Source organism: Eptatretus burgeri, chromosome 10 (assembly GCF_056783735.1).
Source record: "Eptatretus burgeri isolate ZD-2024b chromosome 10, Ebu_testis_v1, whole genome shotgun sequence".
Taxonomy (NCBI): Eukaryota; Metazoa; Chordata; class Myxini; order Myxiniformes; family Myxinidae; genus Eptatretus; species Eptatretus burgeri.
In genome coordinates, this window is record NC_140970.1 from 13,493,542 (window position 1) to 13,506,472 (window position 12,931).

The 12,931-nt window shown below is 45.5% G+C and overlaps 1 protein-coding gene across 1 annotated transcript in view; it reads left to right on the forward strand.

Moving 5' to 3' along the window:
• The first annotated feature begins 6,637 nt into the window (after positions 1 to 6,637).
• The window catches only part of SLC29A3 (solute carrier family 29 member 3), a 106,507-nt gene continuing 100,213 nt past the window's right edge, over positions 6,638 to 12,931 (forward strand). Inside the window, exons 1-3 of the mRNA XM_085899929.1 lie at positions 6,638 to 6,668; positions 6,771 to 6,787; positions 11,564 to 11,587. Coding sequence (XP_085756055.1) covers positions 6,638 to 6,668; positions 6,771 to 6,787; positions 11,564 to 11,587 — 72 coding nt within the window. The remainder of the gene's footprint in view (positions 6,669 to 6,770; positions 6,788 to 11,563; positions 11,588 to 12,931) is intronic.

Below are 12,931 nucleotides of genomic sequence, written 5' to 3' on the forward strand. Positions count from 1 at the left end.
TGGGACTGTCACGGAAGAATGTAATGATAGATTTCACAGTTCCAGTCGTATTCCTCACATCTGCGACAGAATTCAGATCATGAACCACCAAATTCAGTCGATGTGAAGAGCAGTGCACGAAAACAGCTTTGGGATAGGTGTTCCTGATACGGGCCTATACACCATTGTCTTTTCCTGCCATCGTGGAGCTTGTCAGGTTAAGACCAAATTTTTTTGCTTGGTCGATGATAGTATCTGCAATTGTTGCAGCGTCCACCCTCTCCAGTGGAATGAATCCAAGGAATTCCTCACGCATGGTGGCTGAGTCATTCCGTTGTTCCTGCAGCGCAACAAATTGTACTCCAATGGACAGTTGCTCGGTGCCTTATATGTCAGCAGTTTCATCTGCAATGATAGAGAATCCATTTGATTCATTTGCAGCTTTCACAATATTGTCTCTTACTACTTCTTCGGAGAGAACTATCAGCTCGTTCTGTACACAAACTGATGTGCATCTCGCATTTTTGTTTGCGCCCTCCATGTGATCCTTCAGGACCGTGTCCCCTGCTTCTATCCTGAATCGCAGTAGGTCACAGAGGTTCCCCGATGTACTCTCCTTCCCCCTCAATGCAATGTCATGGCTGCAGCAGAACAGAATGCTGGATAGTATGGGGAACAGTTTCTCTCGGTTTTGAGTGACTGCTTTGTTGACTGCTCGGTCCATCTGGCTCACGATGGTCAACTCTGGCCTTTGCACTGTGGTGAGGAAATTGTTGGCATCTTGCAGTGCGCCTTTGTGCCAGGAGGAAAGTTGTGCTTCCTCGCGCAGTCATTGAAGTCTTTGTATTTAACAAAAGGAGTCACGATGAACACACACATTAGACCTCGGTGCACTGGTTGAGGGAACAGCACACAGTATTTGCACAGAGCACCTTTCAAGTGACTTGAGTAGGCCAGCCATGGAGAATATTGGTTTATCCACGTGTGGCGGAAACAGCGGGAGCCCTGTGAATCGTTCTGATAGCTGTAATCAGTTGGTGGGACGTATGTGTTCATCAGGAGGTCATAACTTCGATTATTGGTCAAATGTTCTGTGGTTTTGACGTATGATCCAAAGTGGTGTTTGGGGTGGCATCTAATTGGTTGCTGTGAGTAACTGCTCGTGATGTCCCCCTCTGCGCTGCTCTGCTGGTTCAACATGCATCTCCGATGTACCCGGGGTGTCTTGATTGTTGTCAGAGTCATCAGACACGTTTTTTAAAGAACCTCCTGATATCCATTTCACATTCCTGAAAAATATGAAAAATGAGGTTAACATAACAATACAAATTTAATACACTGGTCTTCCCCAGACTCTATAACAATCAAATCAAGAGCATTTAGTTTGATTATTTTGTATAAAATCCAACGTAGAAAATTAGCATGAGTTTTGTTACTGAAATAAAATAAATAGCCGCAACACAGAAGGAATGAACGAAAAAACACTATCTTCCACGCCAAATATCATGACATTCGATCAATCGTGTGTCTTCTACCTGAAGAATTGTTAACATTTTGTTCTGTTATTTACAGTAATCTTAGCAAAAAGATGTCTTCACACTTCACACGGCGATCTCAGGATAACATTGCCCCCCCCTGCATTTTTTTCTGCGGACGCCCATGATTATAGGATTTTAATGCAAGTGTTGCTGTCGCCAGCTTTACCTGTCAATGTACCTTAGGTGGAGGCCCTGCTCCCACAACGCAAACAATTTACATACGCTCGATTCTAGCTATCCCATGAGCCCAATCATGTTCAAAATAAATTTGAAAACTTATCTGATTTCTGAGCCCATCTGGGACCCAGTAAATTTTTGCCGTGATTACCAAGCTAAATCTGGCCCAAGTTTTTGCTACTGACTGCAATACTCCACACTTAATAATGCAGTTTGACATGAATTTCACTCCTCGATTTTTTTTTTTAACGATGCTAAGATTTAATTTGCAAACTTAAAAATCTTCAACCATACATGTGTAGGGTGCCCTTCATATCTGAAGGCCATTCACATGAAAAATGCAAATTTTCCAGTGAATTATAGTTGAAGTGCAGCAGTTGCTCTGCAGACAGAAGCCACATTCTAACATAGCAAACGAGAAGGGCATTCGGTGGAGTGCATACCTCCAATCCGGATCCAAATTTGGATCTTCACCAAAATTGAATCGATTTGTCCTTATCAAACACCCAACGTGTCCACCAAGTTTTGTCCGAATCCATCCATAATCTTTTGAGATATCGTGCTATATATCATTTTTGGCCCCCTATCACTCAATGGTGAAGAATAACTTAAAACATTCTAGTATCCAGAGATGGATTTGGATCTTCATCAAAATTGAATCGGTTCGCCCTTGTCAGACAGCCAACCGGTCCACCAAGTTTTGTCTGGATCCGTTCATAACCTTTTGAGATATTGTGCTATATATCATTTTCGTCCTATCTCTCAATGGTGAAGAATCACTTAAAACATTGTCGTAGCTGGATCCAGTTGTTCACCAAAATCGATTAGGTTCATCCTTGTCACACCCAACTGCCCACCAAATTTCATCCAAATCCATTCACAACTTTTTAGATATCCTGCACACAAACAGATAAACAAACAAGAAGACGATGTCGTACAGATCACGACACTTGAAAAAATCCAAAAAACAAATTTAACCTCAAAAATAATTGGTGGTTGAATTCATTTTTACCAAATATGCAACTCTTCTTCAAATTTCAAGTCAATTGGATGAAATTTGAGGATTTTAGAAATCTCACCTTGGTTGACTTTTGGCCTATGTTGACCTTTTAACCTCAAAAACAATAGGCTTCTTCCTTAAAAAGGAGGCTTCTAAGGCTTCTTCCTTCTTCCTCCTTTTATATCAATGACAAACTCAACCATGTGGTTATGTTTCGTGAAGATCAGTTTAAAATTGTGACCTGTAGGCGATAAACAGACAGACAGACAAACAGAACAAGAAAAAGAGCAATCGGAGATTGTAAACCCTCGCCAGGACTTGTTTTGAGTGGTGTATTTTTTTTATAGGTTTTCAGGTAAATCCAATATGGCTGCCAAACCATGTGAAATATGATGTCATATGTGTGACTCCTTTGTTCCTCATGAATAGGCTGTCATATCTGTAAAGTTTCACCTCGATCGTTTCAGCCATTTCAGAGAAGATTTTTGAAGATTGAAAAAAAACAAAAAAAAAACATGGCCGCCGAATCACGTGACCAAAGACATCATCAAAAAATTATGGACCATTTTATCCCTAGATGACCCTCGAACATTTTTATACGGATTGGATGTAGCATTCTACACATGCAATTATGACGCCTTAATGAAGTCAAGCACCTATGATGTCATAAAAAAATACCACACCCATTACCATGAGGAGTGCTTGCTCTGTGCCACTTGTACACCCATGGCTTGGGAAAAACACTTGTGTGAAGTTTCCCCTCGATTTGTCCAGCCATTCTGGAGAATATTTTTTATAGGTTTAAGGGTAAATCCAATATGGCTGCCAACCCATGTGACCAATGACATCATATGTGTGGAGCTTTTGTTCCTCATGGACAGGTGGTCATATGTGTAAAGTTTCACCTCGATCTGTTCAGCCACTTCAGAGAAGAAGACTTTTGAAAGTTTTTGTTTGTTTGTTTGTTTGTTTGTTTTAACAATATGGCTGCCGAATCACGTAACCGATAATGTCATGAAATTTTTTTTATCTGGAGCATTTTATCCCCAGATGACCCTCAAAATTTTTTTCATACTGATCGGATGTGGCGTTCTACATATGCAATTATGACATCATAATATAACGAGGGCACCTATGATATCATAAAAAGTCACCCTCATTTCCTGTAAGGCGTACTTGCTACATGCTAAGTTTCAATTTTTTCCTTGGTGCGGTTTCAGAGATACAGAGGTCCAAAGTTTTTCCATTTTTACAATATGGCTGCTACACCTTGTGACCTATGACATCATAATTATCATTACAACATTCTAAATGAGTAATCGCACCAATGGTGAACATTACGTCTCAATCCGACAAGCGGTTGCAGAGAAAAACACGAAAGTTCTGTGCAGACAAATCGACAGACAGACAAACAAACAAGAAAAAAGGCATCGTACAGAGCACGACACTTGCAAAATCTACCCCCCTCTCCAAACGTTGCCCTGGATACATGAAATTGTCCATTTCATGAAGATTAAAATTCACAATCTTAAAGTTCAGGTCAATCGGATGAAAATTGATTATTTTACAGATTGACATTGATTATTTTAGAAGTTTGACCTTGAGGTGACCTTTGACCTTTTGACCTCAAAAATAGTTTCTTTCCTAATTAAGTGATTGACTATGCAAATTGTGTTCAACTTTCAAGTTAATAGGATGTAAATTGAAGATTTTTCAGTTGAAAATTGATTTTTGAAGTTTGACCTTGAGTTGGCCTTTGACCTTTTGACCTCAAAAATCGTTGGTTTCCTAATCCAGTGACGCAATATGCAAATCATGTTCAAACTTCAAGTCAATCGGATAAAAAATGACGGTTTCAGAAATTTTGATCTCAAGATGACCTTTGACCTCAAAATCAATAGGCTTCTCAGTTGAGACTACCTCTACAACTCGGTAAAGTTTCATGACGAACGGTTTAGAATTGACGTACAGGCGACAAACAGTCAGACAGACAGAATAACAAAATCGACTGACCAATATACTTGAAAAATCTTCGATTTTGCAAGTAACAAACAGTTAGACAGGGGTGAAAACACAACCTCCGTCTACCTTTGGTGTGCCGAGGTAAGGAAGTAAATGAGTGTCAAGGAGCCTCAAAGAAGACCTGGGCACTTGCGCACAGACCAGGTAGGAATTTGGAATTTTTCCAAGGTGCTGGTGATAACTTGCCTGTTCTTCACAAAGGACACAATGGGATATCCAATAGCCAACAACTAGCAATACATTGCCCTGCCTGCGAAACACCAGGGTGACGGCTTATAGTTCATGGATCAAGATTCTACATCGACGAGACAACACAAAGGGATGTGTTTGTCGAAACGCAACACTGAGAAGAGGAACTTTATACACTTCCCAAGATGACTAAATGCCAAAGAATTAAGCGACAAAAATAATGAAAGTGGTGTAGTTGGTTCTGCAGCAATAAGGGAGTGTATTCTTGTGGAGGCGTATTGCTCGTAGCACGAATGGCATGGAATGGTTTCTTATTCACCTTTTACCTCTTTTCATGGTTTATTTGGAGCTGGAGTTTGATTGATTCACGCCAATGTTTCATGTTTGACCGGGTAAATGTACGGGTGCCGTCAGAGGCGCTTGGTAGCTGTGACCCGAATATAAGTTATCAATGTGTCGGTTGTTTGTACATCTTTTGGAGGACGTGTTGTATTCATGTGCATGAATTTTTACATCTGTCAAATTCTAGAGCTTCACTTGGTGAGAGAACGCAAGTTATGACTCTGCTGCGTCATGGCTGGTTTCCGGGCAACCAACCAGTGTTAAAGAAGTTTGAAAAGTCTTGGCTCGCTCTACAGTGATTTTGTTTCTTTTTGCCATGCACTGTTTTTGCCTGTAGTTGCCTCGTGTTAAAATGTGCTTGTCATTTGTGGAACTCTCGTTCTTTTGTTTTTGAGGATGTATCACTAAAATTTGAGAGACGGTGTTAATTTAGCCCGTACATGAAACCAAGGAACACACGTTTGCTTCGAGGTAGGGTGGGGTTAGATTAGGGAAGTCTGGATATGTTAAGACTGAGCAAAAGATTGATGGGTCCAGTTCAACGCAAGGAGGGGCAAGGTGCGTTCTTGGAGCATGCGACCAGGTAGCCATCAGTAAAGCAATAGGGTTTTTGGTTGTATTCATAGAGGGATAAATTTTAAATCACAAGAGGTGGTGTTAACACTGCACAGGACTTTAGTGAGGCCTCATCTGTAATATTGTGTGTAGTTTTGGTCACTGCATCTAAAAAACAAGCAATATTGTTGACATGGAGGGGGGAGAACTTAGACTCGAAGAGCATCCAGATTGATCCCAGGCCAGGCTAAGACTAAGCTTTAAGGAGTGGATGAAAGGGACGGTATTTTTTTACATTTCAAAGGAAACGATTGCGAGGGGTCCTGATAGAGGTGTTTCAGATAATGAATGGTATGGACAAAATATATTGTGCAGAAAAACATTTCAGCAGAATGGACAAGGGCTCATAGTTTAAGAGTAAATAAAAGGAGAGTTGGGATGGTGGTAAGACTGGGTCTTTCACTCGGGGACTGGTGAATGCACGGAAGTTTCTTTCTGCAACGGTAGTGGCAGTAGAGTTCCTGTATTGTTTTAATATTGTTAGGTATCCAGATGTGGGGATGGAGAGGTACTTGTATATTGGTATGATTGTGCAACTTTGATGGGCCCAAATGGCCTCCTCCGTTGATGTTCCTTGTATGACTTTCCCTCAATGGTGTTTTGCCGAAAAAGTTATTTCGTTCGTGCATGTCTACTGGACATTGCATGGTACCGGCGAATATTACATGAAAGCAATTTTATCATTACCCGGAGTCACGTTGCTCTTCATTACCTCCTGAAGTTACGATATCGCTATCCTTCAGGTAAATTGCAGAATGAAAAACTAGTCTTAGTCATGAAGGCGTGTTGTTTTGTGTCTCTCACAGGTATAGCAATGGATGCAAGCAAAATAATGTTGATGGAGATCTGCTAATCGCTGTCGGAAGCAAGGAGAAGCTGACGTTTCGGGCATTAACCTTTCATTGGAGCAAAAATAGTAGAAAAGGTAAAGTGCACTGATACTGGCTGAACATACACTTGGGGAGGGGGTGGCATCACGTCAATTTGAAAACAGCTGTTTTGCCACTCTCTACGAAATTGTTTGCCCTTTTTTAAAGGTGGTCTGTTTGCTAACAGTACTGTAAACAAGACGATGCAATTGTTAATGGTTCCTTTGAGCTCTGCACAATTGTCCTGTTGTTTCCCACCCCACACTTTCCTTTTTCTCTTTGATAAACCCTCTCACAAGTGTAGTTGATTTGTGCAGAATACAATGCATTTTGGCAATTTGGTAAATTAACATGCTCGCTCTAATTCGACGCAAATTGATTTTAACATGTACAGACTTGGACTGAACAAGTAAAAAGCACTTACTCATAACATAGGCATTTGGTATTTGGAGTAAAGGATGACATTCACTTAAACTTTTGAATGTTTTTTTCATGGTTTTGGAGTTATGGAGGACGCGTGCGCGCACACACACACACACACACACACACACACACACACACACACACACGGAAGATTAGTGGCGAATTGTAGCGATGTAGAGGAGGAGTGGGGGGGGGGGTGGTGCTGGATTGAGTTTTTGGTGAATGAGTGGTCAGCAAGGTGAGATGCCGTTGGAAATAGGCATGCAGATTTGAATGAAATTGCATGCCACGTGCGTGCTGTCCAGTGTGTTTGTTCTTTTGTTGTCAGCCACAGGAGGCTGTGTGGTGTGTTTGCCATTCATATTGTGGTGTGTGTGCTTGCTTGCTTGATTTGTACCATGGCTCAAAGGAAAGGGTTGGAATAGAAATCAGAACAGAAAATGGAGATATCGTTAATAAACCGAGCTGTAAGATCCACACAACGCACTTCATCCCATTAACCCACGAGACATGAGGGGAAGGTCGAACTGCACGATTACCAACAAAATGATTGCCTGGGGATCACTGTATGTTGGCTGTCATTGCCTTGGAGGCATGTGGTTTCGTATAACCGCAACAATATTTTTTTATTCTTTTTTTTTTCGAAGTTATTATGTACATGTACGCTTTGAAGGGTTGAGGTGGGAGGACGGAGGGGAAGGGTTGAGACGGGAGGACGGAGGGGAAGGGTTGAGACGGGAGGACGGAGGGGAAGGGTTGAGGCGGGAGGACGGAGGGGAAGGGTTGAGGTGGGAGGACGGAGGGGAATGGTTGAGGTGGGAGGACGGAGGGGAAGGGTTGAGGCGGGAGGACGGAGGGGAAGGGTGGAAGCGGGAGGACGAAGGGGAAGGGATGAGGCTGGAGGGGAAGGGTTGAGGCGGGAGGACGGAGGGAAGGGTTGAGGCGGGAGGACGGAGGGGAAGGGTTGATGCGGGAGGACGGAGGGGAAGGGTTGAAGCGGGAGGACGAAGGGGAAGGGTTGAGGATGGAGGGGAAGGGTTGAGGCGGGAGGACGGAGGGGAAGGGTTGAGGCGAGAGGACTGAGGGGAAGGGTTGAGGGAGGATGACGGAGGGGAAGGGTTGAGGCGTGAGGACGGGGGGTTGGGTTGAGGCGGGAGGACGGAGGGTAAGGGTTGAGGCGGGAGGACGGAGGGTAAGGGTTGAGGCGGGAGGACGGAGGGGAAGGGTTGAGGATGGAGGGAAGGGTTGAGGCGGGAGGACGGAGGGAAAGGGTTGAAGCGGGATGATGGAGGGGAAGGGTTGAGGGGAGAGGACGGGGGGAGGGTTGAGGCGTGAGGACGGGGAGGTTGGGTTGAGGCGGGAGGACGGGGGAAGGGTTGAGGCGGGAGGACGGGGGGGAAGGGTTGAGGCGGGAGGACGGGGGGAGGGTTGAGGCGGGAGGACGGGGGGAGGGTTGAGGCGGGAGGACGGGGGGAAGGGTTGAGGCGGGAGGACGGAGTGGAAGGGTTGAGGCGGGAGGATGGAGGGTAAGGGTTGAGGCGGGAGGACGGAGGGTAAGGGTTGAGGCGGGAGGACGGAGGGGAAGGGTTGAGGCGGGAGGACGGAGGCGAAGGGTTGAGGTGGGATGACGGAGGGAAGGGTTGAGGCGTGAGGACGGGGGTTGGGTTGAGGCGGGAGGACGAGGGTGAAGGGTTGAGGCGGGAGGACGGGGGAGGGTTGAGGCGGGAGGATGGGGGGAGGGTTGAGGCGGGAGGACGGGGGGAAGGGTTGAGGCGGGAGGACGGGGGGAAGGGTTGAGGCGGGGGCAGTGGCAGTACGGATGGGAATCATTGAGGGGTGGGCGACAGGACGGAGGGGAAGGGTTGAGCCGGGGGTGGGAGAATGGACGGAAAGGGTTGAGGCGGGGCGTGAGGACGGAGGGAAGGGTTGAGGGATGGGCGGGAGGACGGAGAGGATGGGTTGAGGCGGGGCGGGAGGACAGAGCGGAAGGATTGAGGCGGGGGCGGGAGGACGGAGTGGAAGGGTTGAGGTGGGGGCAGGAGAATGGATGGGAAGGGTTGAGGCGGGGCGTGAGGATGGAGGGGAAGGGTTGAGGCGTGGGCGGGGGGATGGCACGGAAGGGTTGAGGCAGGGGCGGGGGGACGGAGGGGAAGGGTTGAGGCGGGGGCATGAGAACGGATGGGAAGGGTTGAGGCGGGGGCGTGAGGATGGACGGGAAGTGTTGGGGCGGGGCGGGAGGACGGAGGGGAAGGGTTGAGGCGGGGGCGGGAGTCTGGAGGGGGGAGGGTTGACGCGGGCTGGGAGTCTGGAGGGGGAAGGAGTGAGGAGTGAGGGAAGGGGGAGTGTGGGCATCTGGAGAGAATGGAAGGGGTGGGAACATCCACATCGGAACATGAATCGGAAAACGATCCTGTAATCCAGCAGTACTTTGGCTCTGAATTCATTCTGAAAGTGCATGTGCAGAGAGGAGGGAGATACCTTTTTTTTAACTCTGTCTGCTTGTCTGGCTGTTAAACAATATTGAAAAACATTCCAAACAGGAAACATTGTTCTTGTGATTGTCAAAAGGGATGCATACAACAGGCATGAAGAACGAATGAAATGTGTCAATAAGTTGGTGTAAAAGATGCTGCAGGAATGGCAGTGAACTTACAAAGCTTTGTTTTCTACAACTTTTAAAATCTTTATTTTATTTCCATTGCATTATTAGAACACAAAAACATTATTAGAACATTATTAGCACATTAGAACACAAATCGCCTTTTTTGTACTTCCAAAACCCTTCCATTTTGCAGCACTTGCACAAAATATTATGTCATCATGGCAAATCAAATTTCTTGCTCCCTGACCCTGCCCATGTCATTGTTTCTCAAGACTGTGTGGGGTAAGGTGTTCTTTGAACTCTCTAGTTCCTAATGTTGTTTAACACCTATTTCTACTTTGGAGCCATCTATGTAATATACGAGGTCTGTCGAAAAAGTAACGGGACTGAGCCTGCTGTGAGCTGCACTTACACGACTTGAATGAACGGGTTGCGTCACAGCCTTTCGCAACATTCCAGCAATGTATATGATTGGTGATGGTTAACTGCGCTCATTGTGCGATTTTTTTACAGGTCGTGCTTTACACGTTGTCTAGTCTGAGTCGTCGCGCTATGAGTTGTGAGCAGAGAGCCAATCTGAAGTTTCTTGCCAAGCTTGGCAAAACACCTTCCGAATCCTTTGCTATGCTGCAGCAAGTCTACAGGGAAGAAACGATGTCACGTACACGTGCATTTGAATGGGACAAGAGATTCAAAGAGGGATAGGAGGAGGTTGAAGACTATCCATGGTCTGGAAGACCTTCAACGGGCAGAACGGCAGATAACATCGAGCGTGTGAAGCAGATGGTGTGCGCAGATCGCCAACTCACGGTGCGGATGATTGCTGAGAAGCTTTCCATCTACAAGGACATTGTCTGGAGCATCATCACTGAAAATCGCGAAATGCACAAGGTGTGCGCAAAGATGGTCCCCAACTTGTTGTCCGAGGACCAGAAACAGCAAAGAGTCACTGTCTGTCAAGACATTATCGAGCGCCTTGAGGAAGATCCAGACCTGCTTTGGAGAGTCATTACTGGCGATGAATCGTGAATATTCGAATGCGATCCTGAGACCAAATGGCAGAGTCATCAGTGGAAAAGTCCGGTATCACCAAGACCAAAGAAAAGGATGTCGAAGTCAAAGGTCAAGGTGATGCTCATCGCGTTTTTTGACATCAAGGGCATCATCCACTTCGACTTTCTACCACAGGGTCAAACAGTAAATCAATACGTGTACAAGGAGATCCTCCGGCACCTCATGAGATCAATCCGGGGCTAGAGGGTGGATATGTGGGAGAACAACGCCTGGGTGCTCCACCATGGCAACGCCCCTGCTCACAGTGCCCTGAGCATCTGACAGTTTCTGGTGGAGAGGAACGTGCCAACTCTGGAGCAACCCCTGTATTTGCCAGACTTGGCCCCTTGTGATTTTTTCCGATTCCCCAAGCTCAAGGAGGTGATCAAGCAGACCCGATTTCCTGATGTGGAGGCCATCAAAAGGGCCATGATGATGGAGCTCTGGAGGATTCCAGAAGAAGTCTTCCGAGGGTGCATTGAAGTGTGGAAGAAGAGGATGGACAAGTGTGTGAGACTGGAGGGAAACTATTTTGAAGGGGACAAGCTGTGATTTCAATATATTTTTTTGGAATAAAATTTCTGTGAAGTCCTGTTACTTTTTAGACGGACCTCGTATTACAATTTAAAAAATGGCAAAATTTTGACCCCTCCCTTCTCTTTAAAACTATATTCTTCCAACCATGTTTTTTATTTCACTCCTCTCTGGTTTTTCCTTATTTGCATTCCCCATCCCTTTCTCTTCCTTCCTTCAGTCACTTCCTGTAGTTCGCAAGAGGGTAAGTTCGACCAGAACAAAATAAGTGTTTTTTGTGTGTCGTTTCGCGTATTTTGTTCTCGTGATTATGTCAGGGGCTGCGGGACTATTTGTACAGCTGTAGTTGTGTTCACAACAGTTTTAGCAGGTATTTGTGTTGGTTTATTGAAAGAAGCAGGGGGAGGCCTCATGCTAAGTTTAGTGTTAAAGTCAGTTGGGGCCTTGTGAGTATGGGGGTGATTAAGTGTATAAATAGAGACCGAAGGAGAAAGAAATCGGAGTTCATAAAATGTGATAGATGCTCAATGTGGGCCAGATCAACAATAGTGGAAGCAGAGGGTTCTTACTGTTGTAGGAAGTGTGAGGAAATAGCCCCCTTGAGGATGGTTATTACAAGGTTGAAGGAATGCATAGATAATTTAAAGCAAGTATCAGACAGTGAGAAATTTGTTGATAAAGGTTGGTTACGGTTGTGGAGTGAGGTTGTTGAGGATATTGGAAGTGACGACGGTGCAGCGGGATCAGGCAGTGGTGACTGTGCAGCATGTGCAAGCAATGGTGGTGGTGCAGTGGGTGTAGGTAGTGGTTGTGAAGATGCAGCAATAGAGATTGGTAGAAATGAGGTATGGGAGACAGTTTTGTGGGTGATGAGACGATTACTTATGTGGATTCTTCATTCTGCAGGAAGGATCATAGACAAAGAACTCTGTGCAGTTTTGAACGAACAGGAGTTCGGGGCATTTTAGGAAGGGTAACCGATATTGTCGCGGGTCTGGCCAGTTACCTTAGTCCCCTCCCCACCCCCCACCCCCCCAGACTCAATTGTGTTGGATTGGCAGTTAACACCGAACAGGCTGGATCACCAAGCGGTTTTCCTGAGAGGGCGGGCACATGATCCTCAGAGATTATGGCGAGCACGGGAGGGCAGGGCAGCACGGGCGGAGCGACGGAAGCACAGCACAAGGGATTTGTACTCAAACCCACTATAAATAACAACACAAGAGCAAAGTTAATAAACCGGGGTTGAATAAACAGAAATCAAATGTTTATAATGGAAATATATCAAAATGGGACAATAATGAAACATGAGGTGAACGAAATCTAAATTTGAGGCACCTCAACAGACTTTAATACAGACAAGGGAACAGAATAAAAAAAAGAAAAGTCCTCCCTTTCTCCCGGCACTTCGATCTGTGCCCAGAGATGAGTTTCTGAAGCTTGGGGTTCGCCAAACAGTGTCGTCACTGCGCCAGAAAACACACCCAAAATTGTGCCAAGCCGCTCTGGGCGGGAAGCGTATGGGAGGTAGTTCGGGCGGTGATATTCAACACCAGGGCTTAGAAATTACCGTTCAGCTTTTTTTCAT